General features: G+C 41.8%; 1 protein-coding gene across 6 annotated transcripts in view; it reads right to left on the reverse strand.

Moving 5' to 3' along the window:
* Nucleotides 1-439: 439 nt before the first annotated feature.
* The window catches only part of csnk1g2b (casein kinase 1, gamma 2b), a 36,184-nt gene continuing 10,083 nt past the window's right edge, over nucleotides 440-26,540 (reverse strand). For 3 of the 6 annotated variants that reach the window (XM_084910893.1, XM_084910894.1, XM_084910895.1), the window contains exons 3-12: nucleotides 18,338-18,407; nucleotides 11,643-11,791; nucleotides 10,703-10,937; nucleotides 9,682-9,767; nucleotides 8,510-8,594; nucleotides 8,273-8,421; nucleotides 7,948-8,031; nucleotides 5,835-5,936; nucleotides 4,819-4,925; nucleotides 440-3,200 (exon numbers count right to left, since the gene is read on the reverse strand). In XM_084910893.1, coding sequence (XP_084767019.1) covers nucleotides 3,146-3,200; nucleotides 4,819-4,925; nucleotides 5,835-5,936; nucleotides 7,948-8,031; nucleotides 8,273-8,421; nucleotides 8,510-8,594; nucleotides 9,682-9,767; nucleotides 10,703-10,937; nucleotides 11,643-11,791; nucleotides 18,338-18,407 — 1,122 coding nt within the window. In that variant the 3' untranslated portion in view covers nucleotides 440-3,145. The remainder of the gene's footprint in view (nucleotides 3,201-4,818; nucleotides 4,926-5,834; nucleotides 5,937-7,947; nucleotides 8,032-8,272; nucleotides 8,422-8,509; nucleotides 8,595-9,681; nucleotides 9,768-10,702; nucleotides 10,938-11,642; nucleotides 11,792-18,337; nucleotides 18,408-26,540) is intronic. The other 3 variants (XM_084910896.1, XM_084910898.1, XM_084910897.1) reach the window with 3 other exon arrangements.

Below are 26,540 nucleotides of genomic sequence, written 5' to 3' on the forward strand. Positions count from 1 at the left end.
GTTCTATATATATAGGATATTTAATTATTACCATGAGGATATTATGATGCTTTCATTACCAATATGTTCGGACATGTCCTAATGTAAGTTATTACCTCTGTACTGAATATACCCATCATTACTAATTATAATCACTGGCGTAATGTTTGTGGCAGAATATAGAGATCACTCCCAAAACGTCAGAGAGCCGCCGGACATGCGTGCAGCGGATGCCATGTTTTCCTCTTACCGTGCCCGACGCCCGCTGTCCTGGTGTGGCCCGTATCCAATCAGAGGCACGCACACTCCGTCCGCTTCTTGGCCAATCAGCTGTCACACACACCTGCCTAACTGCGCTGTGATCGCAGGTTAACCAGTAAACCCACACGGTCCCGCCGGGTAACAAACCCGCCTGCAGACTGACAAAGATCAGCAGGCACACAAACTGCTCCACGTTGACTCCTGTGATAAAACTTTGCTTTATTCACAATTAGAGATCTGTCGTTGTCATATTTACAAATACATAATGCAAGTAGGTACACTAAGAGACGGAGAGCAGAATTTACATCGGTCGACCCCGCCCTCTCCAGAAAAACAAAACAAAAAACCTGAATTATAAAATTAATAAACGCAGTGATTTTGCAAAGCCAGGTCCCCACCCAACTTTTCAAAGAGTGACTTCAGGGCCTAAAGGGGGGAGTCTTGGATCAGCGCACCTGATCACCCCGTCACACCTTTGTTCTGTGTTTGGGTTGCTGTCGCGCGCGCTGTCTAATGAAGCCACGTTTACGACGACACTAAAGACAGCTGGCTCCTCTGACGTCACCTGGCGGGTTATTTAAGCACATTTGTCTCCGAAACCTGCTCAGACACACGTTTATCTCCCCTTTCAAAATAAATCACTAAACTGAGAAGGTAAAACATTAATTCATTAGAAGCTCGACTTGTGGGGTCGATCCAAATGTGTCGCGTGACTTTAAATACATCCCGAGGTTGTTTGGTTTCAATGAAAACATAAAATCTTTAGCATCCCGTAAACTTCTTTGACACCACCCACATTAATGAGCGAGATCACCATTTGTAAACCGAAACTGTGACGTGTCGTGCCTTTCACTTCGTCATCAATCACATGATCAGCCCTGTGCGACAACAATCATACCGGTAGGAAGGCTCGATCGTGTCCGTAAAGGAGCAGGCCACCAATTCGTGACAGCAAGACGGCTCATCAAAACCAAAAACAGGTTACACTGATTACAGCAGGGGCTGGAGCTGTGAAGAAAATGAAAGCTGCTGAACAGATGCATTGTGGGGTTTTCACAAATCTTGAGGAATTTCAACTTTTTCCCTCCTCCTCTCTCACTTTTACAGGAAATGCAACATAAAAATTAAAAGGAAAATCTTTCTGATAATCTTCAAAGCTGTTGGAGAAATGTTTGGCACCGATGTACACTGAGGCAGCAGGCCGTCAGACGAACAAAAAGGTATTAAAGGGCTACATGAAACAGGGGCTGATGGGAAACATGATAAAACACACAAAAAAAAAATGTAATTTTTTTTCTGTCAAGTACAGTTTGATCGAAAACAGCAGCCCAGACCTCGTGTACCCTTTAAACGAGTTAACCTCACTGCCCATCTGTGACCTCCAGATGAAAGTGAACAGCGGGTCAGACAGATGTGGGTTGTTGCCCGTTGCGTCTCGCTGAGGTGGCACAGCACACACGCCAAACTGCCACCACTGTACAGATGTGGCGTTACAGCAGGAGAGAGAAGGATGTATACTGACCTATACGTGACTGACAGGGATGTGCACACAGTCATCTGCTTGCAAAACCTCCAGATTTGGGGAAAAAATACAAACACACATGCGCGCACACACAGAGTAATCCAGTGAGCATTAGGGTCAGATTAGATAAAATGTCATTGCGGGACACTCACTTGAGCTTTAAACATTTTACTTAGAAAGGCACAAACTATGATTTCCTGGTAAATTATTTTTGATGTAAGAAATAAAAATCAAAAAAAAGACATCTCCTTTTCTTTCATGAGAATCGACAACATTTTTCAGCCATAACTCAAATATAAGCATCATGAAGGACTCTTCCTAGATCAGTCTTTATTAAGTTGTTTCCTTAATTGTTAATTTCAAACCTAAAGTTTTCCACTGTAATTGTTTTTTTCCTCCAAAAAGTGCAATAATAATAAGAGAGCTTAATATCGGTTCCTCTCATTCTTCCACAGTACCTGAGGCCAGTGACTGTGCTACAAAGTCCGCGTCGACAGACGAAACAAAATAGAAGAAAGCCAGAGTGAGGAAAGAATTCAACTCCAGAACACTACAACATAAAAATACGTTTTCAATGCAGGGATTTGACTTTGAAAACTGAGGATTCACTTACAAAAAAAAAAAAAAAAAAAAAAAAGGAAGAAAAAATGCATAAAAATCCTCCAGACTCTGATTTATAGATGAAACGCTTCCTGTGTCGCTCAGATTTAACATCAGCATAGTTCACCTTTTCCTCTTTCACCTTGATCCCAAAAAAGACACACCAAAGAAAATAAAATTAACAATTTCCTAATAAAGGAGCAGATTTCTTGCACTCGAACCACTTGAATGGTTTCCCCTGATCAACAGCTGACTGTTCGAACAACACACGTTCTTTATGGAATCTAGAATACAACAACTGTTTCAAACAGCATCTTTTTTCATATTCACGCCACGGTATTCGAGTTTCATTGTTACAGCTTTTTTTTGTTTGTTTTCTTTAAACGTTTTTCTCGAGCCCCTCCCCCTCACACTGCCCTCACGTGGTGATGCAGGTTTGTTTATTTTTCATCTGTAAAGGAATTAAAAGTCTGTGGAGTCGCTGTGACTGCAACATTCCTGTCACTCGCTGGGGAGCGCTGGGATCGAGAGAGAGAGAGAGAGAGAGAGAGAGAGAGAGAGAGAGAGAGAGAGAGAGAGAGAGAGAGAGAGAGAGAGAGAGAGAGAACTCAAGCGGGGAGGTACATGTGACAGCGGGGAATGAGGTAAAAGGAGTAAGGAGGTGAGGGGAGGGGGGGTAGCTGGAAAGAGATAATGGGCGGTGGGGGGGGGGGTCTGTGTAGTTGCTTCCATTTAAAACTTGACAGTGACCACAATGTTTCAAGTTCTCTCTGTTCTCTTCTTTCACTTGTGCCTCTGGAGCGCTTTCCTCTTTCTCCTTTTGAAGAAGCAACAGCACCTGCACAAACACAGAGGCATGGCTTCCTTTAGAAAAGCAGGTATTTACACACATGTAGATACTGGTACATATCACGAATTGTGAGGGTTGGGGTTCAGCAGCCAGTTCTAATCTGGCTTCCTTTCTTTTAACCATTTCAACTTACTGTAATCTCATCATTTGTCTTCATAATAGTTATAAATGAATTAAGGAAGTCGTGGACTTTTAATAGCTCAGTTGTTCATGTTTGAAACTACAAATATTTGTTTTGGGGGATCATCCACGGCACCTAATCCACTCGACTCTGCTCGGTCTTTAGGGTTTTCCACTAGGCGGCAGTGTCAGGTACCAGGTGCTTTTTTAGCATCATCCACATGAGCCGAGTTGAGCCAAAAAATGTGACATCAACAGACTTCATTCCCCTCTTTATCCGGGGAGTGATGTGAGTGAATGACAGCGACTCCTTCAAAAGAATCAAATCCGCTATTTTTGAAGCACAGCAACACACAGACGACACCGTGGTCTGACAGGGTGCAGACGTTTATACCGTCCTCCATTGTTGCGTTGTGTTTGTCTCTCGTGCGAATGACGTCACAGGACCGTCGAGCCGCCTTGCTGCAGCAACCCCACCCCCACTGGGGTGGTACACAACTGTAGCGGAAAACGACCAAACCCCAGTAAGAAAAAGTCGAGTCAAGCTGAGTAGGTGCTAATGGAAAAGACTCGCATAGCTCAACTATGACGATGGTAATCTAGCTGGTCGCCTATTTAAGCTTAACTGGAGCTAGCAAAGTTGTGGGCTGTGAATCACGTAGAAAAAAGACAACATGAACACGAAGAATGTTTCAGAAAGATAAGATGATGTAACTGCTTCTAAATTAAACAAGCCATATTCATTTAAACATATTTCTGAGCATTAAAAGAGGCTGTTGTGTTTTTTTTAACTAATATGTAAATAACAGCCTAGTCACTGCTTTTGTTTCTTGAGTGTAGTCTCATGAATTACTGAGCAGACACACAGCCGAGTCACAGTAAATAAAGGAGTTTTAACAATAAAGTAGGTCTAACCTGCTTCACTACACTTACAGTTATATTCTTTATGTGTAACAGTTAAAATGTTCCCCTCCCTGCTGGTGAACTTTAAGTCCCATTGATAACATTCCTACTGTGCCTCAGCTGCTACTGGCCAACATACACAGGACGCTACAAACAGAGATATGACAGTGACACACTCATACTCGATGTTTTAGTCAGGCTTAGAACAGACGCTGGCATATTTACAGCAGGTAATAGCTCCAATATTAGATTGTCAGAGAGAAAATCTGATTTCTTCTTTATATTTTTGTAATAGGTTAAAACGGTGTATATAAATGCACTGCTGTGTTCCTATGTAAACAAACCTAACTTAACTGAAGTAGGATGCGTGGAAACAATATTTAAAGTAGCACAAAGTGCAGCTTGTTACTGTGACTAAGTCACTGCCTGTACTCAAAAGGCTTCTACATGGAGGAGCTAACAACAAGGAACACAAAACAATTTAGATGCTTTTCAGCACCAATTTTGGATTTGGACTTATTGGACAGCACTGAAAAAGAAAAGCATGTGTTTTCTGTGTGTGAATGTGAGGATCCCCCCATACTTGGTTTCATCAGGTACGTCAACCTCGGTGGGAGCGGTGATGGGAGCGTTGGAGTGTCCGGCTGTGGGATCATCAGTGTTCAGCTCGCCATTTGTTGAGCTCATCACCTGCACCATTAGAGAAGGACACCAGACTGAATCCAGTTGATGAACATTCACAGGATCAAATAAATGCACCTTGACTATCAGAAGTTATCCGCCCTCTCAGGTAAGAAAACAGTTAAGCAAGTAACCCAGGATGAGCCAGCTAAAGCCAACAAAGTTTAAAGGACAGGTTCGCACTGTTCATTTCTGTCTTAAAACACAAATAAGGCACCGAACAAGTATTGAAAAAGATTTTCCTCGCTGTGATCATTTCTCCTGCTTTTTGAGGCTGGTAAGAAATCCTTTCCTTTGTTTTTACTCCAAAATCTCTTCTTGTTGCTAAAGTCAGTTTGAAACACACTGGAAAAAAAAAAAAAAAAAAAAAGCTGATGGACAGCTGAACAAGAGAAAGGAAAACTGCAGGGAAAACTTGATGTGTGAATAAGACTGCAAGACAAGAACGTGAACCAATCCTTTAAATACTGCAATTCTATTAGCCGACACTGGGTGGCGCTTGTGCACCACATTTTCTGCAGAGACTTATTTCCGGTGACAGAGTGTACACACTGAAAACAGCAAAAACACAAAGAAATATTACAGAATAAATGTACAAAAATAGACCTTTTAGTGTTTCTATTATATTATTATTATTATTTATTTGTACAGTAATCTGTATTTATTTTTTATAAGATACTGCTGGATGTCATCTTTGGATGGCCTTGAATGCAAGCAGCCTAGAAGCAGACCGACAGCAGTGACACACAGGATTCACACAGTCTGATTCGAGCACAGAGTCGAGACAGAGCATCTAACGGGCAGGCAGTGTGAAGTCAGTGAGAGAGAGGGGAGGGGAGGGGTGGGTCAGACACACAGACAAACCTATATGGCCTCATGCATGAGCCATCAAAGCAGCAGCTGTAGCAGCAGCAGTACCTGAACAGAGCCCCCCAGCCGCTCAGCTGTGAGGTGCGACCCCAGAGTCTCCTTATTGGTCACGGGAGTGGGCTGAGACTCACTTCCTTTGGGCTCAGGCGACTTGACGCAAAGAGCAAAAAGGGTTGAGGCAGGTGGGTGTGAGGTGGTGAGAAGGGAGAGGGGGGTGAAGAAGTTTGTGGGGGTTATGGGTCAGGGGGTGAGGGAATGAAGAGTGAGGGAAAGGCAATGTGGTTGAAGGGGGTGAGGGCAGAAATGTGGAAGGACAATGAGAGGAGTTGGGGAGGGGGGGGTGGATTAAAAAAAAGAAAAGAAAAGAAAAACAAAAATTATAGAAGACATCTCCCAAGCAGAAGCAGGCTTGTTAAGACGAACTATGTTAATAGAGGAGTAGAGGGAAGCAAAAATTTATGTGAAGCACAGATCGACACTCTAGTAAAATCATGCAGGAGTAAAAGAAAACAGCCTTGATCGGCTCAGCTGGCACCGCTGAGCAACAACCCTCCACGTCATCGGACTCTCTGAACTTAGCTGTGGACTCGGGTTTACAGTACAGCAGTTTTTACACTCTGCTTTCACTGACCTAAAAAATATATGTACAAATATGACATTTGGCTACAGATGCTCACAGCCAGTACTTTCTATTGATACGCTGTTTTAAGCAGGATGTTAAAGCTTTACCGTCATTACCGTACATGGTGCAGAAGGCCGTGCGCTGCGAGCTTAAAAGGTGGAACGTTATCGCCGCGCCAATCGCATTAAATACAGAGTAATAAAAAGAGGCTAGAGTCCACAGTAACAAGTCAATCATAAAGTCAAATGGATTCCTTGTACAGCTTTACTGGAACCGATGAGTCAGACTCACCTAGTACAACTTCATCAGGAAAATTATTTGTTATCACTGGTTATATTTTACAGATTTTTTTTGGCATAATAAAACCAATCAATCATTATCCTATCATTAACATTATATCAAAACAAAAGAAACAAGGCTCGGATAGCATGCTATTAACAACAAAAAGTCTACACTTTGTCACAGACTAAGCAAATAAAGACGGATGACAAATTAAAGGAAAAACATGAACCCCTGATCGCCACAGTGAGGTGATCTGGTGACTCTGGCATCTCCCACCTGGTATGGGCCCACTTTTCAATTCTATTCAATTTTATTTATACAGCTTAAGGTGCTTTATATTGTAAGGTAGATCCTGCAATAATAGATACAGAGAAAAACCCAACAATCATATGACCTCCTTTGAGCAAGCACTGGCGACAGTGGGAAGGAAAAACTCCCTTTTAACAGGAAGAAACCTCCAGCAGAACCAGGCTCGGGGAGGGGGGGGGGGAAGCTCGGGTGAGAGAAGGAGCCTAAAGGGATGTTTGACTGCTCATCGATACAATGCTGTGCTGAGTGGTTGCATTTAGCCAATGGTTACACATTTCTGTTCTGACAGGAGTGATCTCTTCCAGGATAGTCACCGATTGGTTTGGTGATTATGAAAATAGTGTGAATCATATGCTATGGCTCCAAAAGTCAGGAGATAGCCCAGGTGAACACCAACGGCACATTTTGAGCTTGGCTGTAAGACGGCGCTCTCCACCGGCGCTGTGCTCAAACCCTCCGGAGAGTTCAAGAGGTGTAAAAAATCCAGGTGGTGTCCTGGCAGCTCGTCACCTTCCTAAAGTTTGGATTTTTTTTTTCCATTTATTTGTCACTCGTCTGTACTTTGTCATTACTGGTGTGAACAATGCAATTTGCATTTTCATCTCATGCATGCAATGACTGAGCTTAGCGTGGCAAGGTGTGAAGAATTAATCCAAGTCAAAAACGATGCTTTGTTTCACAGCTGGAGAGTCTCCCTCGTAACGGCGCGTGCCCCTTAATTTGCTACAAAGGCATTCGTTTTGTTTTTACTTTACGGACTTTGTGGGGAGACGGGCGTCACTGCCGACCAGTCAGACTGTAGACGTGAACAGGAAGTTGCTTACATTTGGAAACAACGAGAGTGACCTCGAGGATAAACCTGCCTGGTTTGGGTGGTCACCCAAGCAACTATACTGGTAGGCGGGAGTGGTGATTGTTGTGTTTTAATGTTGTTGCTGATAACCTCACCGGGTTTTTGGTCTGCTGTTGTGCTTTGTCTCTGCTGTTGGGCTGCACGGGCGTGTCACTGGGGATGGGGCCTATCGGTGTGGGCTGCAAGGCAAACGAACAAAAGCACAAACAAAACAACCTTAGTGAGAAAATTTTAAAAACAACAAACAAAAATAAATAATGTTAATGCCCACGTGATGAGAGACGCTTTTGGCAATTTGGTAATCGGGTTTGCAAAAATAATTAGCTTTGCGTTATTAAGAAATAATTACAGTTAGAGCAACAATATAAACTGGTTGATGATGCTAGCAGGGGTCAGGTGGGTTCAGTGAAAGGCACTCACGAGCGATTTGCCGACCCAGTCGTATTCGTAGTCGAAGACGTAGCCGTTCCTATCAAACAGATCGGTGAAGAGCTTCCTCAAGTAATCGTAATCCGGCTTCTCAAAGAAATCCAGCCTCCTCACGTAGCGCAGGTAGGTGGCCATCTCTTCTGTACCAAAAGATATATACTGTGAAATCCACACCACTTTCATTTAAAATAAATAAACCCGAAAGGAGGAAAATAGCGCTCTACTGACCAGGGAAACTTTCACAAAGGACTTCAATCGGCGTTGCTCGCTTGGTGTCTCCAATTTTCTGATACCTCTCCTTCAAGGTGTCGGCCTGCAGGGGAAACAAGTTTAAATGTTTACTGTACTATAAATTCTACTCTAATCTAAATATGAGCACATGTGCTGCTGCTTGAGGCGTCCATGAACATGTCCAATATTCAAAACAGACAGATTCTCAAGTGGTGATATCACATGTGCAGCGCCTGCATTTGTGCCGCGGCTCTTTGGACTCACAGAAGTTCGATCACTTTTGCCACATGTCATGTCGATATCAGCACTTTGCAACATCGTCTGAGCTGTAGATATCTGTTGGTGTGGGGAAAGAAATCCCACAAATCTAGGGCGACCTGTCACTGACCTCCTCACTGGCACAGGAAAGTGAAAGGCTTCTCAGCTGTTATTTAATTTTCTATCACACATGATGGGATGTTCTTCTGCTCTAAACCAACCAGATCCCCTCCAACCCTTCAGGGTGGTATAGTTTTACACTCCATACAGGGGGTCAGCACAACTCTGTGCGAGTTCCTTAGCTGCCAATATATTGATCGATAAGCTTCAGCGGATTTTCAAGCTCACTCTCCTGTTGTGTGTTTGTGTTGGCCAGAGCTATCCAACATCCCCCACATTTATACATCCCTCACATTCATCTACCAAGAGCTTCCACCCACATAGCAAATGTTCAGATGAGTTGTCTTGTCTTCTAGTCTGTTCTGTGTACACCTTTTATACCGATGCCTTCAAAAAGCAACCACAGCAGCTCTGCAGCCTGCTGAAACCGGCCCTTGAGACACCTGCGACTGTGGCCGTGCTCCTTAGTCATGTAAGCTTTTTCTCACAGCTCTTAAGATGCAAAACAAGGTGCAGAAGGTGGTTTCCTGTCGCATCTGATTGTTTGTGCAGAAAAAGGTGTGTAAATTCAACAGAAAAATAAAGAGACATTTTTTAAGTATCCAACTGTGCCTATTTAACTGTTTCTCAGTGTTTCAGTTTCTAAAAAGCGAGACCTTAAAATGTCACCAGTCTGAGAGGATGCTAAAGTTGAGTGGGCGTCAAGTATCAAAAAAAGAAACCGCTACGCCACGCATCGAGTGGATTACAAGACAAGCGTTATATCAGCATGAGACAAATTGCTGCAGTACCTTTAGGCCTTGCCAGGGAAGGCTGCCTCGAAGGAAGTACATGAACATGTGACCCAAGGCCTCCAAATCGTCCCTTCTGCTTTGTTCTGGAAGTACAAGACCAGGATGAAAATGAGGTTAGCTGTGATAAACAAATTCATTTTATAACCAGCTGGCAAGACTAACAGTGGCTTCAAAGAAACAAAGCACGAGTCCACTGTTCCCGTCTTAAAAACATCTTATCGAGCCTCAACATGAAGATGGCCAATCGTGCGTCACGAAGAAGCAGCAGACTCAGCTTTTCACGGCAACTATTGATTAAGGCAACAAACCGATCAATGTTCAAGTTCAAAACACTGAGATCTATCCTTATCAGGCTTCATGTACACCAACAATGGCAATCACGCTAGGCGGTCACAGGAAGGTTGTTATCAATGCGATAACCACCAGCCAGGCCAGGGTTTAACAATCTATTCACATATTTATATAAAACAGGCATTGCTGGCAGCATGTGCCCAAAAAAGGACAAGAGTACTAGCAGCAGATTTTACAGAGGTTAATAGCTTTCTAAAAGCACAAACATATCGTCATTTTTTTTTTTTATCGACGTCATGGCTATTTTTGTTTTCAACTCTTCTGTAGAAATGACCACGTTTGTAACACGGAAAACTCTGGTTTAAACCTACAGTTACCATGCTAGGCCCGTAATGCTGCTTTGTGCTACAGGCCTATGAGGTTACTGGTTAAAATGCTTCAAAATAACCCAGAAACGAAACAAGACATCAGAAAAATATGATTCATTTAACAATCTTAAAACGCACCCCTGGTTATCTCGTACATCACCAACATTCAGGTAACACCCAGTGACTAAACAGATAACAGTATGTAAAAATCAGGTTAATGCCATTTGTTTGCAATGCTGCATTTGTGAGCAAGCCAGTTAGGACATTCACATTATACTAAATATTCATGCAAATAAAGTTTGCATATGCAAATGTAGACAGCCAATCAACCCACAGGCGTATTCCTGAGACTTTCTTACCCTTTCCCAGGTGTGTGTTAATGCTCATGTAGCGTGCCGTCCCAGTCAGACTCTTGTGCTCCCGATAGGGGATGTGTTTTTTGGTCTCGGGGTCTATGTATTCTTTGGCCAGACCAAAGTCAATGATGTGGATGGTGTGCTGCCTCTTGCTTCCTGGCCGCCCAACAAGAAAGTTTTCAGGCTTCACATCTCTGTAGATCAGACTCTTGGTGTGGACATACTCCATCCGTGTTATCTAGGTGAACGATCGGTGTTAGCATTTGAAGTTTTAATCGCTCTGCAAGCTGAACAGTTTCCAAACATGAAAACTCAAAGCAGTTTATGCAAAACGCGATAAAAAGAAAGCCTGCCCATTAAAAATGTTAACGGCAGCCAAACCAAAGACACAACTGCAACAGCACAGCAAGCATGTCCACCTCAGCAGAGGCTTAGAACATGAAAACATCCCAAACCCAAGCACATGTATGTTTACTCAATTTTTTATTTTTATTTTTTTAATTTGAATAAAAAAAGAGTAAATGCTACATGCACAGGCTTCTCTCATACTCTCATGTTGTGGCTGATGATGCTGATGTAATATCTTACCACTGTCATCTTATATCGACTAAGATTTTAACACCGAATTCAGACACAAAGTAAATTTGGAACTAGATACTACAGAACTTTGTACTCTTCTCTACTCTGTTTCTAGCTCCAGTGATAATGGAGCTTCTTATCTTCCAGGCAAACACTTTAATAAACTAAAATTCAGACTTTCTGGTATTTACCCACTAAGTTCAGAGTCAGGTTGAGGGGTCAGTAAACCTGCCCTCTGGAACAAGCCGCTAATGACAACATTTGTATTCACAGTTGCACTATGAATAACTTTCTGGGAAGCCTGATGTCACCAAAGCAAGCTCCTCTGAACATATGCTCACTCCTCTCCCACTTTAGGCCTTACCAGCTGTATGGCTATCATGAGGACGGTCTTGAGGGAGAAGGTGCGGTCACAGAGGTCAAACAGGTCCTCTAGACTGGGCCCAAGCAGCTCCAGCACCATGGCATTGTATTTCCCACAAGGACCAAAGTAGTACACCTGAGGGATTCCCTCTGTGGAGACACAATAACAAAGTTAGTGAGACTTTTTAGATTTTGCCTTATAAATTAATTGACTGCAACACAGTTATTGATAATCGGCTTTGCATAATCACTTTTGAGACTGACTTTTATTTTCACTGTGTTACTAAGCCAGAGTTTGTTACACCATTGGTTCCTGGTAGGCCAGCACATGCTGTCAGTGTTGTAGTCAGTCACAACAACTGTAAACAACAGCAGTGGAAACATGATGTTTTAAGTGTTAACATAAATTAAGTGCTTAATTGTTAATTAACAAAGTGCTTTGTGTGCTGAATTATGGTGCTGGTTTGTTGATAAGAAAGAGTGGGGCAAACTTTTATTTCCTCAACAGGTTTTTCAGAAACAGGAGTGGCTTAGGTGTCAGTGAATGTGAGCAGCGCCCAACCAACAACTGTACAAAGCCTTTGTTACCAGAAACTGCCACACCCATCATAGTCTGTGTATAGGACGACTTCTAAAGAATGTGGAAGGATCAACCCGGCAGTATTTACCTTCTTTAAATATATCAGCGTTTTGACAGTGGAACTTCTGGGGGCGTGGCAAAACTGTTACGAAAACACCCCCTCCCCTGGAATAATCAGGAACACTAAAGTCTTGCTTCATTTTTCAAAAATACAAGTGCATCTGAAAATCACCAGGAAAGATTCAAATCTCTTAAAATCAACTGCAGTTTGTGTAAATGTTACACAGTAAAGTATTTTGGCCTGAGGCTGCGGTTTCCACACGCTTTATTCTGACGACGACGACGACAACAACTGAGACCAGGGAGGATCCAGATTTATCATTTCTTTATAATGGTTAATCCACCATCATGCACAAGCTCTTTCACCAAAATTATATTTTTAATCCTAAATATAATTATTGTTCTTATTTGTGAATTTTCAAATTTACCATTATACAAAAAAAGTAAAAAAAAAAAAAAAAAAAGTTAAGTACCTGTTTTTTTTACTAAGATGCCAAATTACAGGTCTTTACTTGCATTGCTAAGATGAAAAATTTGTTTTAGTGAACGTTAGGCTTCTTTGTGTGGGCTAAAATTTGGGTTAACAATATACTCATTTTCCTATTTGTTTATTTATTTATTACAAAAGCACAAGAAGAACAGACTTGCTTATCTGGACAGATTTTCTTTTCCAGTCTTATAACATTTTTGTAGTCATGAGCAGGGCTTTTGAGCCAAAGCTACAAAGTTTGCAGCTTAATGATCAATTCATGGTACCACATTTGTGTCCATTTGCATAGCTATTTGGCTATGCAGAGAGAAAGATCACGGGTATGCGACCTACACAAATGTGCTTGTGTCCAGACTTCTAAAAACCTACAGGGACGATGCTGTGCATGGATTAAATGCTGATTTGCTGAAAGGGAAAGGGAGTGACAGCAGAGATGACCAAATGGAAAATAAACAAAGATATCAGTTCTCTTATAGGTTATAACTACAGTACTCTGCAGTGTGGAAGAGCCACCCACAGAATGATTGTTTGACACATGTCTGACGGGGCGGTAAACAGCTACAAAATGTAGGCGATGGTCTGCAAAGCTGTGCACAGGACTGACGTACAGATTCGCACACGTGTGTTTCAGGATTTAATGCTGTTGTTTCTCATTCACTTTGAAGGTGGTGAACGTTGCTGAACAGAGCTGAGGATCCATCCATTAAAATATGCCTTTAAACCACAACAGTGATCTTCCCACCAGATTTACATAAAAATAAAATAGCAAGAGTAAAATACTAAAAGAATGATCAAGCTCTAACATACAAATCTAAGAAGGAACTATAGTGAGACAGAGATGACAGAGTTGTTTAAAGAGCCAAGGATCTGACTTTAGGACTAGTCACGTATTTCTCTCCCATTTAAATAACAGCTAGTAAATCAGTTGCCAGGAACATGCTTAGAGTGGGCACAACTCTGCATTGCCTTAATGGTAGTTTAACATCGCAACAGGACCCCAGTGCATCCATGCACACGCATACACACAAACAAGCACGTCCGTCTGCACTTTAGCCTCACTGGTGATGATGGAATGGACTGTATTGACATTTATAGAGCACCATTATACTCTTGCTGACCACTAAAAACATTTTATACTAAAAGCCACATTGACTTTTTTTTAAAAAAAATATATAAACTTGAAACATAAACACCAAAGACTCTATTCTTTGCATGTTAGTGTTTTATCCGACATGCATCCAAACCAACGGCCAGTTTGGAATCACCAATTAAATGCATGTCTGTGGTCTAATACCACAGATGAGGCAGTGATGAGAGATCACTCGGAGGCCTGCTCGTCAAAGCTTGGCCCAAATCTAGAGGGCATTCAACTCATCACGAGAGGAGAGTGCAGTGTGTATCGTAATCTTCTGCTGGTGAGCAAAGCTTGTACACAGAGCAGCTGCGAGAACTAGTCTAAAAATGACTGATGGGACCAGCTGGGAGTAAATGAGGTGATTTTTGTCAAAAATGTGATATAGACCATGACACAACAATAGCTGTGCAAAAGAGGATATTGTCTCAAGCATAACGACAAAACAAGGATCCTTCAACAACACACAAAGCAAACTGAAACGCCCCGACCAGGATAAATGGCTGTAATTCTAACCGTAACATAAAGTCGTACAAAAATATAAACTGTGTGTTCAGCATTGTGGGAAAAGCTCTGGCTTTCACTGCAAGCCTGCATCAGTGGCGCTCTGACCCTTGCTGTCTTGACAATTTCAGACAATTCACCCAATTGTATGTGCGGGCAGTCCTCAGGCGACACAGTAAGAGGGAAGGCGGCATCATGCTAGTCGAACACAATGTTGGCCTACAATGAAATGTCAGCCTTAAGGGCCAAAGAGGAGAAGTCTGGGGGAGAGGGGGCAGCGTCAAAGAGGAGGGTAGAGGAGAAGGAATCCATATTAAAGATTTAGATTAGAGAGTCGAGTATATTGAGGAGAGAGCAGGAGAAGTAGAGACTTCCATTAGGTTCACTGCTCTGAAGAGGTTCTCACAAAGTTGAAATATGATCAGCGTTCGAGCTTTCAAAGACTGAGCCGGGAGCTAAAAATGCAACACAGCTTAAAAGCACAACAATCTCCGAAGATGCAGTCAGGTTAAAAACCAGCAGCTTGAGGATCAAACAGCAATACTTTTGTTGAGTTTACGTAAGTTAATTATTAATTATATCTGATAACTTTAGATTTTAACCTCCGCAGAAGCATGTGTGGCTCGATGACACCGCAGCTTAAGGACACAGTTGTTAAAATAATCTTATCAGTCCAACTTTGAATAATACCAGCAGCAGTAAATATATAAAAGCACATGATTTTCCAGGGTCACAGCAGGTGGGTGGATGAGCCTCAATGATTTGCAGAAAACATTATCAACAGAGATCCTGTGTCACCAACGTGCCGCGTCATGCCACTGAAAGCCTTCATGATTCTGAATATTAACAATATTCGAGAGGAGACGTCCATACAAATGACCCTAATTACATAACATCCATGCAGGCGTGATGAGATGACTCGAAGAGCTACATGGCTATAAAATGCCATTAAATGATACCTACTCTCTATAAACTGAAGCCAGTCCCCTGACAGTGGTAAAGTGAACGATTGGTAGCATTAGACTTCTTCTAAAAGGATATGTCAATGACTTGTTTTGCTACTGGTAGCAGAAGCAACTGCAATAACAGATCCATTCTAAATTTTCACAAAAATCTGCAAAGTGGGAGACAGGATTCCCAACAGCGGGGATCTGTTCAGGACAAGAGAGAATTAATAGTGTGCAGATAAGCTCCTCCTGGGCGTTAAGCGCTGAGTAGTCCGTGCTGTGACATATTTGAGGTTCTCCGGTTGGGCAGGACTAACAGGGTCACATGTCCCCATTAAGCCAAGTTGACAACATAAGTAGATTTAATCTATCGCCTTGATTCCTCCCATGCTAGACGGTCAAGTGAGCCTTCCTGACATATCACCATGTAGTGGTCAGTCACCAGCTGGAGATGAGGCCTCTCTGCTCAGCTCTAATACTGCAACTCTAAAGTGTTGTGCAGGTAGCAAAAGAATGAATCACATTTTGATAGTCAGATATTCCCCATTATTTTCCTTGATTTACACACACAGTTTGCAAAACTTGACAATATTATGTAGCCACCTGTTGAATGTGAACATCTCTTAATGTCAGAAAGCAGCCAGATCGCTTCATTTATTTAAAATAAATGAGCCTTGCCACAGAAATTACTCATGTGTGTATGCTTCCGCTTGCAAAAGATTAACACAAAAGACATCTGGCACGGGTCGGAGAAAATCACTATTACTGAACCTGTTTAGAATAGGAACATAATATACTTCAACCTAAAACAAATTAAACCACTGACAGTTCAAGTGAACAACCTTGATTATCCAATTACACTGGCACCTGACTATTAGGCAGTCAGTGTTCAAAGGATAATGTGGTGGAAGAAAAAACAGAAAGTGCAGGAGTTCAGGGAAAGCTGGCTTGTGGGGTTGTTACAGCAGTGCTACTGCAGTACAAACTGCTGAGAATCCTAATTTTACTCAGTGAAAGCTATCCGAACACAAAGTACATCACAGTTTGCTGCGTATGGAAGTCTGCAGTCACTCAGTGTCCATGCTGACCCTGTCCAACGCCCCATGCTCACAATGGGCATGTGTGAATCAAAACTGGACAGGAAGTGGAAGGAAGATTGCCTGGTCTCATGACGCATACCATTATTGTGCACACCCAGGTGCATGTGTGTGGTTGCTCGTGGTTCCAGCAGTTTGGGAAGAAGGCAAGCCAAAGCGGTGTGATACTCTGGGCTTCTTTGGCTTGTTGTCCCGGTGAGTGACAGGGGAGGACTAAAACAGCCCAACAGTGCCATGTGTGGGATTAATGGCTGTGAGCCACATCAGGGATACTTTAAAAAGGCCAATGATCACTTGTTGGTTTTTAGCACCCCTGAGGGAGGGCTACTGAACAACAAAAAGAGGAATGGAGAGGATATGTTTTTGCATCGCTTAACTCCACACTTAGTATCGGTGCTGAATTCAAGTGGATAGGGACAATCGTGTGTCTTTGCCCAAAATCAGTTTGAGTAAAGACAATATCAGAGCTAAGCAGGTGCATTGACACACACACACACATATATATATATATAAATAAAAATAAAGCTAAAGACCAATAGTGGTCTCACTGAAAGGAAGAATGCAAGGGAAACAGGCTTGTACTGCAGGAATCCTCTGCTATAATAAAGGAAAGTGGCACTGGAGGTGACAGGTACAGTTATGGTTGACTAAATGTAAATGTCAAATGAAGAGATTACACCAAAGAGCGCCATCCAGACAAACAAGCCACACCCTGTCAACACACCTTGGAGCGTTTCCCTACAGTGTACAGGCAGCACACAGAGAGGCAGAGGATATCGTGACTAAGGAGACTAGGGAAGCTATCCAAGCAGACACCATAATGGCCCAAATGCTTGTAGAGGGCCAGCTATAAATAGCCAAGGACTGCCCTAATGCCCCACCTCCGTATCAACAGTGGAGGGTTTTTGCTCTGGCACAAGGAGCCAAGAAGCAGGCACGTGTCACTAAATTAGACCAGGACACATGCACTTTACTTGACAAACAGACGAGAATCACTGCAACAACAGGAGCACTTGGAGTAGATTTAGAATAGCACACACAAACGACCAAGTAAGCTTCATTTAAATAGGTACAGTCGGCCTTTTTCAGTTTTACTGAAAAAATGTTGTACTTATAATTATACATTGATTGGTGTGTAATTAGGTCTTCCAACAAATTGATGCATTCTCATAAACTTAGAACTAGTCCATTCAAAATACATAGGAGCGAGCGCTGGATTGCAGAAGCCACCGTGTTGCCCAACATCCTGAATACAGTGTCTGAGACAGACACATTACACATTTATGAATGTAGCTAGAGACCAGCCACATATGTAGGATGACAAAGACAGAGGAGAAGAGAACTTTAACCAGGTGGGGTTGGAGGGTGAGAGCTGATGGTGAAGCCCATCATGCAGGTGCAACCACCAGTCACCACCACGAAGCCTGCAGCTGCAAACTAGAGCAAGAAGAGGCCCAGACCTCACAAGCCTTGGAAGAGCCGCTGCAGGTTCATAGTTATGACACCATGACATGATTTCTATTTCCTAAGGAAGAAGCGAGCAAAGGTAGAAGCTATATATTGTTTACACTTCCAATATCTCGACTTGCAGTGAGTGTCCTTAGTAGCAGGTGGTGAAAGTAAATCACTAAAGAGAAATTGGTGCACTGGACTTATAAAACAAGAGCATTGTTTCATAACCTGCAGTGACCAAAATCCTAACTAACGATTAAACTCAATTAATCACCCATCTTCACAGGCGCTCATGATTGTCTTTCGGCGTAAGGTTTCACTTGCAGCACAGGTCAATCTAGTGTGAAAACGTCCATTCACATTCACCTCCCGCCTGCGCTATTAGAGGGAAAAACTAAATACAGAAAAAGAAAATACAAAGTGAAGTCTCTTACCTGAATTCCCCAACTGTTTGTAAAATCTATACTCCAAATGGAGCTGCGGCGCCCTGGATTTTATAGGTTCCTAAAAGAGAAGAAAGGAAGAGTGTTCACAAATCAGTTTGTGTACGTATGCGTGCGTACAGGTGACTGCATCAAAAGTTGCTTTTTTTTGACACAGAAAAAGTTTTCCTGTAAATGAGATAAATGTAAAACTAGGGCTGTTCGAACATAAACCTTTCACAATAAAGCTCAAGATCCTGTTGAGACTTTTCAAAATAAACTGAAACATGAAAGAGTATGCAGAGTGTTTACGGATGAGAAGCAAAAAAGACGTCAGGTGTAGGAGTGGGTTTTAATAATCGATTCATCGATTAAAATCGATTCTGGCTTGGATAACGTGATATCGATTCATTAAAATCGTGAATCGATTTTTTTATATAAATGTATTTTTCCCAAAATTCCAGAATCTCAGGTGAAGCGTCACAAAATTTTGACAACCACCAAACATTTAAAACAGTAAATGAGAGCAGGAACATGGCTTCTGCACAAAGACGTAAACACAAAGCGCGGACCCGCGGATCACAATCAGTGAGATGTCGCCTTTCTCACCCGACGGCACGGACACGGTCGGGGCTGAAAGCCAACAGCTCGCTGATTCTGATGTTTCGGCGGGTCCGCGCTTTGTGTTTACGCCCTTTTTGCGCCAATTCTGAAGCTGTTAGTTTGATCTCTCTCCAAACAATATTGACCGAACCAGCAGCAAAAGAAGATCCAACCTAAGCTTCACATAAACATAGTCATGGACTCACTCTGACTTTTGCTGTTTTGCTTCCACCACAATAAAATCACACTTCATGCACAGCCCTCTCTCTCAGTATACTTCAAGAACAGTTTCCCGTCTATCCCTAAAATCTGTTTTCTGCATTATTCGCTTGCTTGTTACGCACAAGACTCCCATTGTTTACAGCGCTGTCGACCGATGTTTTTTTTTTCCTTTTACTTACTTCTGAAAAGAAAACCTAATTTCTGCCATTCAATAGGCTTCTAAACAAATTTAAACTTTTTAAAATTATACAAAATGCAAAACGCTCAGCTGTGTCTCTAATAAAACCGCTGTAACTTCAGAGGTAACGTTCATATATTGATTAATGGTTTTCTTTTGTTTTTGATGTACTGCAGAACATTTTTATAAAATCCCAGGCCAGGAAAATCGCCTTCATGTTTTTCTGTGTTTTATCTTCAGCTACTTTGACACAAAGGCATCTGCTGTGATGCTCACACCTTTGATAAAGTCTCAAAAGTCTCAGCTTCCTTTTTATAGATACAAAAATATGTAAATATACTGATCTGAATTATTATATTTCTGACTGTCTGAGGCAAAATTTCCCAGATTCAAATGAAATCGAATCGAATCGTGGATCGAATCGATTCTAGAAATCAGTGACGATACCCAGCCCTAGTCAGGTGCTAAAAAATAAACATTCGACTCAAACGTTAGAACAGGCTTTTCCCCGCAGCACGCCGTGTAATAAATACTCACAACGAAAACGGCGGCCGTCACAACTTATAACCAAAAAAAATATCGTTTCATGCATCGGTTAAAACACTCCAGGCACACGAAGCCCAGCTGGAAACACTTCACGCAAGTCGAGATTCACAGAATTTACAGAAAATGTTACATTTTTGTGATTTATATCGTTATCGGGACAGAGGTCTTATATCAGGATATGAGATTTTGGTCATATCGCACAGCCCTATGTAAAACAATTCCGTTCTTTCACACCGCGAAAGGACGTTTTAAACTCCCTACACCATAAAAGTGTGAATTTTACCCCAAGGGAGCAATGTTTGTGAGGAACAACCTCGCGTGCATTTTTATGATTGCACTGCCTTGCAATTAACTTGAATACCTATCGTACCACGTTTTACTTATTTTAATGCCAAACAGAACTTTAATTAAGTTTCAGGTCACACTTGAGGGACATGAGAGGATAAAGAGCAGTTCCAGCTGGTGTACAACAGGCTTTTGTGATGACATGGCTGATAATCAACACGCCAGGACATAATGTTCATTATATCGCAAGCTCCAGCTTTGCAACCTAAAATGTAATCTGATTAACCCCACTCTCATGATGACAAGGGCATTATAGACAAACGTGAAGGGGATAGAACAAACACACCCAACTTAATTCCTCTCCTTAATCTTCAATAGCTGTGCCACAGCCTTTGTGAAAACCCAAGTTTTAGTGCTTGGTGTACTGGCTTTACATGCCTAAAGTTTTGTAGCTTTCTGTGTATTAAGTCAGCTACTCTACATACAAAAATATGAAAATTCCCTAAACTTTATTGAGCCCAGCAACTTCACTTTGATCAACTTGTTTCCCATGGGCATCTAATTCCAAAGCACTTCTATTTTAAATTATATAAACTGAAAGCTGAAAGGCTGTCAAGCTCCCACATTCACTCCATTAGGCCTTTATCAAATCAGGAGCACCGTCTACTTCTGGTGCCCTGAAAGGACGTAGGAGTGTGAACACAAAGTATGAGCCATGTTGAACACGGTGAGGGACTTTACATCCTTTTATGATAAATGGCTGTCAGGGCTATAAATACATCCTGTGGCTTTTGTTTAAGGTGCTTTCAGAAGACGGTTTAGCGGAGGTGGTTTTAAAAAAACAAAACAAAACATAAGAGCATTGACCAACCTTGCTATAGTGTTGCCTGTGTGCTAAAATGCCACCCACATAGGCCCTGGTTTAATCAAGGTGCCTAATTGTGGGGAAAACAAAAACAGCTGTGATCAGTGTTATACAGCTGGTTGGCTTTTTCTCTCTCTGATGCACTGGATTTATTTGGTAATGTTATGTTATGTGTTTTGCAGTGTGCAACTTCTGCAAACAGCTGAGAAAGCTAGCATTTAAGCAGTCTTTAGGAATACATATGCAGGCTTCTTGAAGGACATTCAATTGTCTGCCTTTTGCTCTTTGTCAACATGATCCAACACTAGGGCTGGGCTATATCATACCGTTCACAGTAATACCGGTGTAATGTTGGGCAACGATAAGAAAATGAAATATGGCGATAGAATATGGGTAAAACGCACATGCGCAGTGCCTTTGTTTACATACGCACATGGCGGCGACGCAGAATGAGAAGAGCGAAAGCGGATCGTTGAATGAAACAGATGAACCAGAACTGGTTTGTAAAAATGCTGCAACTTCACTGGTGTGGAACTGGTTTAGCTTTCGTCCATCAGATACACAACAAAGCACTATTTTTGGTAGCGCATGCTAGCGGGCCGTCGTTATCACCGCGTTGTTTGGAAAATACGGCACACTTAAAATCAATCCTTTGATTTTTCTGAAAGTCGACAGAGTCCCTTATAATCCCGTGTGCCTTATGTATGAACTCTGGTTGTGTTTACTGACCTGGAAACGATTTTATGTATACGGCGCTCGAAAATCTGTTAAATGTTTCAGTACGACTTTGCTAAGCTACGAAGCCGCACCGCTTGATGGATTGTCGGACCATAACGGCTATCGTAGGCGGAGCCTCGCGGAGTGATACGTACTGTGCTTCAACATAATATTACCGTACTGTGTGTGTTTAACCTCTTTTTAAGTTCTGTGGATATTATACATGGTTATGCTGAGGATATGTCGGCCAGTTTCCACTGGAAATGCCTTTTGGTTAAACTGTCAGCAAGGAATTTGCATTTGCACTGTTACATTTTTATATTTATTTTAATGCACTTAAAACAGCTGCTTGTTTAAGTGAAAATACATTGATGGGGTTTTTTTGCACTAATAAAGTTGAGGAGTTGTAAAGTATTTTGTCTAGTGTCAATTATATCGTCAGTTATATCGTTATCGCAAATTTTCAAATGTATATCGTGATAAATATTTTTGGTCGCCCTGCTCTATCCAACACTACTCTGCACATATAATGCACAAAATATTTCAGATCTGGATTCATCACTCCATAAATCTGTGTCCTCTGATTTTATTCACTGATTTCTGATGAGGTTTCAGTAAATGGAACAATGGGGGCAGATCCTGTGTCAGTCTTTCTTAGAGACATGACTGCACATCTACGGTAGTTCTTTTAAGCCTGGCAGTTCTTTTGTCCTCCATTTGTCGAGTTTCATGAAAATGATTTAGAACCCATTACACATGATGCTGTGATATGATATGATATGATATGATATGCCAAGTTTACGGCTAACAGGTCTATGGGTATCACCTTGCTGGTGGAAAACCACTGGATTGTGCCGGTCAAACTGCACCATCTTTGGATTTTTTTAGATTCAACTAAATAAATAGGAACAATTATGTGTTGTTGTGACAGGCTTGTAGTAACAAAGTGTCCAGTGATTCATAGATCAGTGTTAAGTAATTTAACAAAAAGAAATATTTCTCAGATACAAACAATCATTCAGTGTCCTTAGAAAAAACTTTGAAAGGCCTCCAGAAAGACTGAAGAGCACTTTTAAGCAAGCCTGGCTCCTTAGAAGCAAAATATAAAGAAATGAGGGGTGGCTCAAGACTTTTGCACAGTGTACAAATGTAAACATAGTATATTAATAAGCACATGGAAAACTCTTCTTTGAAAAAGAACTATACGCATAGTTTTCTAGAACATATGATGATGGGATAAGCCTTTGGCTGATCTCAGAGTCATCACATACATATTTTCTTCAAAGAAAAAAAAATGTACAGAAAAGCACAGAGCTAGTGAGTAGAAACTGAGGAGGCAATAAAAAGGAGTGGAAGCCTGAGGGAGAAGACGTGTGACTGCTCTGGGAGGTGGAGCGGGTCTCTCACACATGTCAGGCCATGCCAGGGAGGAGAGGGAGAGAATATATTCAATATATAAATAAGGGGCAAAAACAGATGGCACCAACCCGCAGGACCCTTTAAAACAGCTTACAATAGGAAACAGAGGCTTATGGCAGCTTTACGTACTTAAGAGTCATCTCTATTCCCAGCAGATGGGCTAAGCTATGGTTGTGTGAATGACCAGGGCCGAGCTACAAATGTCTGATGTAACATCTCTGTATATGACAGGGATTCTTCTCAGCTTCCTGCACAAATCAGATTTTTTCTTTTCAAATCTGCTTCCTGGTCTTACTGTGCATGCTCAGAATGGGAGCTATCCTGTAGCGTGACTGGGCAGGGCAAAAGCACTATGGCGGAAGGAATACAATAGTAGGTTTCCATTGTCTTAAATGTATACTCAGCTGATCCACAGATTGAAAAGGGTCCTTCACCCCACCCACCCACACCCCTGTACACACTCTATCTATATTATATATGAGGACCGAGGAACTCACATTAGAAGTGACACCAGCATTTAAAGACAGAGCCCCCAAACAGCAGTTCAGGTTTACTGGACTCACGTGGCATACAGACTCTGCGACAGCTCGGACCATAATTCATATTCCAAGTCTAGCAAAATAACAGAAGTTCACACCAATATATGCCTGTCAGACCAGCAGCAGTTTTCTGCTCTAGATTCTTTCTGATGGGTTAATGGTCAGGTGATGGGGACATTTTGTGTGTTTAAAAGGGCACAAAGGTGCTATGCTATCTTTAGTGGAGTAACAAAATACAGGGCTTTATTAGGCACATTCCTAAAGTTAGAACAAAAGAAAGACTTAATATACAGAAAACAGTCAGTTTTAGTGTCTTACTCTTACTGGCCACTCAAAGTGCTTCAGGACCTTGGCCTAGTTGAACCCCAGGAAACTGAACCCTGAGCTTCTGATTAATCAATGGCCAGCTCTGTGGGATCAGAACACATGGGCCAGGCCTTTCCTCCCCACACACATCAGGGAGCCTTGGCACCATTGACCCAGCTGCCAACTCAACAACTGTTCATCAGTGGACCACGTTAAATTAATAATCACAGCATACTGGAAGCACCCTAAAGGTGTTAGCAGTGTTGTTTCATTTATCTTTCCCTGATTGTAGTTCTCCTGGCTGACTGGTGTACTCTGTGTGTGTGTGTGTGTGTGTGTGTGTGTGTGTGTGTGTGTGTGTGTGTGTGTGTGTGTGTGTGTGTGTGTTAAAAAGGCCACACAATAGTTTGCTGCCGACATTACATCTAAGCTGTTAAATTTATGATACCAAACCCTAAATAAAGAAAGGAAACTAACCCAGAGCTGTAGATTGTGACAGCTTTATCTCTTACTGACAAACCAAATCCTTATAAACAACTTCACAAGCAAGAAAGTAGGAGTAGATTTTGCAAACGCATGACAGCCATTCAGACACAACACTGAAGCAGCTTCATTATAGGGTGTCTTCAGTCTAACTACTGAAGACACCCTATAATGGGCAAGATGGGAACTGAAACAGCTATAAATGACTACTAGCTGCAGCTCAACACTAAAAATGTTACAGACTTGTTGATATCAACACAAAAACATCCCTTAGAGCCTCAAATCCTGCAGCTACAACAGCCTGCGAATGGCACAGTTTAAATGTTACATGCCATTTGAAGGATGACCCTTAAGAGCAAAACACTTGAAGCTTGTACAAATATACAATTATGTCATCAGCGATCAGTTGCTGGTTTCTGCATTATAACTTTTCATGGACTCCAAAGACTTGTAGACAGAGCAGACCATCAGCACCACACAAAGTCCTTTTCCTGGGATTAACCATCTGCATATGATGTCATCTGGGCTAAATCTGATCTCCATTTCCACACAGCCGAGAAACATCAGTTCTGGCCTCAGGGACTGGGTAAAGTAACAACCACCAGATTACAGCAGAATAAAATAAAATTATGGCTGAAATCACCAAAAAAGACAGTAAGTTGTTTTGGTTGCACATGTAGCATCAACTTACAATAAATTTAGATTTAAAATAAATATTTGTAACCACATTAATTTTGAACACCAGTTATATGGTGTTAAACAATTATTTTTACAGCTGACATATTCAGCTGCAAAGACGTATCATGTCATATTAATTAAATAAAAGAGATTGCGCCTTGACCCCCGTGAACAATATCATACACTTAAAATTGACTGATGAAGCAACAGCTGCACGGATGTAATGTAATTCATAAATAAATATCTGTTGTTCTGCCACGATGACATTGCATATGTATGCCTATGTCCAGGGACCAGACCCAGCATTATGCATAAGGCTCAGAATAGATGCTGACCTTTGCTTGGCTCCCAGTAAACCATTTCAAAATATGAAACTGACAATGTGACTCATCTCATCTTAGACAGAGCAACACAAATGTCAACAGAGTGCATCTTTACTTCCAAGCCATCACACTCACTTTACTTGTGCTAATGGATCACCGTAGGCCTCAGACAAATGGCTGAGGTGTGCTTAGATTCTCTCAATTCAAGCTAGAGGTTAGAAGGTGGTTTTAAGAAGTCAGCGGTGTTCGAGGGCAACAGCTGGCCGGTGGCCAGCTCTTCTCCTGTTTCAGCTCAAATTTAACATGCCCAGATGGAATCATCAGCTGTTTCCCAAAACCAAGTGCGGCAATCAGGAAGTGCTGGGATCAGCCAGATTTAGACATTCATTTCATCCCAAAGAATCTTCTTCCTTAGAAAGATTTTTTTTAAATGTAAGAGGTGAAGAAGAACATTACGGACAAGGTCAAGAAACACTTCTTTATGCACACGAGTACAGTAAAGGAGTGGTGGCCTCTGACCCGTGTACACTATATTCCAACTGAATTACTGCCTGTGTTAAGGAGTGGCTCTGTGACAGGTGTGGCACAGCTGAATGAATTGAGAAACACAACCATGTAATGTTATTATCAAGACTCAAGATGACCTTAGCAGGAATTAGTGTTCAATATCTATTATTATCATCATCAGGCTTTGAGGTGGTTATAAGATGCCATTTACTGCAACCATAAACTGCTTTCCCTAATTTTATATTACGGTTATGGCTTATAGCTTCTGACAATTCTTTGCGCATTTAAAACATGTCAAAGTCAGCCGCTACAGACAGAGCAGGAAAAACATATTACGCAGTGATCTACACAGTCATGGGTTGTTCCACTGACATGAACCTTAATAGGAAGTCTCCTTTGTCTTTTACGGGACCGAGTCATGGCCAAAGTTTGATACGCTGAATTGCATAGCCTTGTTTGTTTAACTCTGAAACTGTAGCCACAAGTTGTGTAAATAAAGCCTAGCTAGAATTTCAGCTGATCATTGTTTATAACATCTTAAAAA

Source organism: Perissodus microlepis, chromosome 17 (genome assembly GCF_051167445.1).
Source record: "Perissodus microlepis isolate ML-2025 ecotype Zambia chromosome 17, ASM5116744v1, whole genome shotgun sequence".
Classification (NCBI taxonomy): domain Eukaryota; kingdom Metazoa; phylum Chordata; class Actinopteri; order Cichliformes; family Cichlidae; genus Perissodus; species Perissodus microlepis.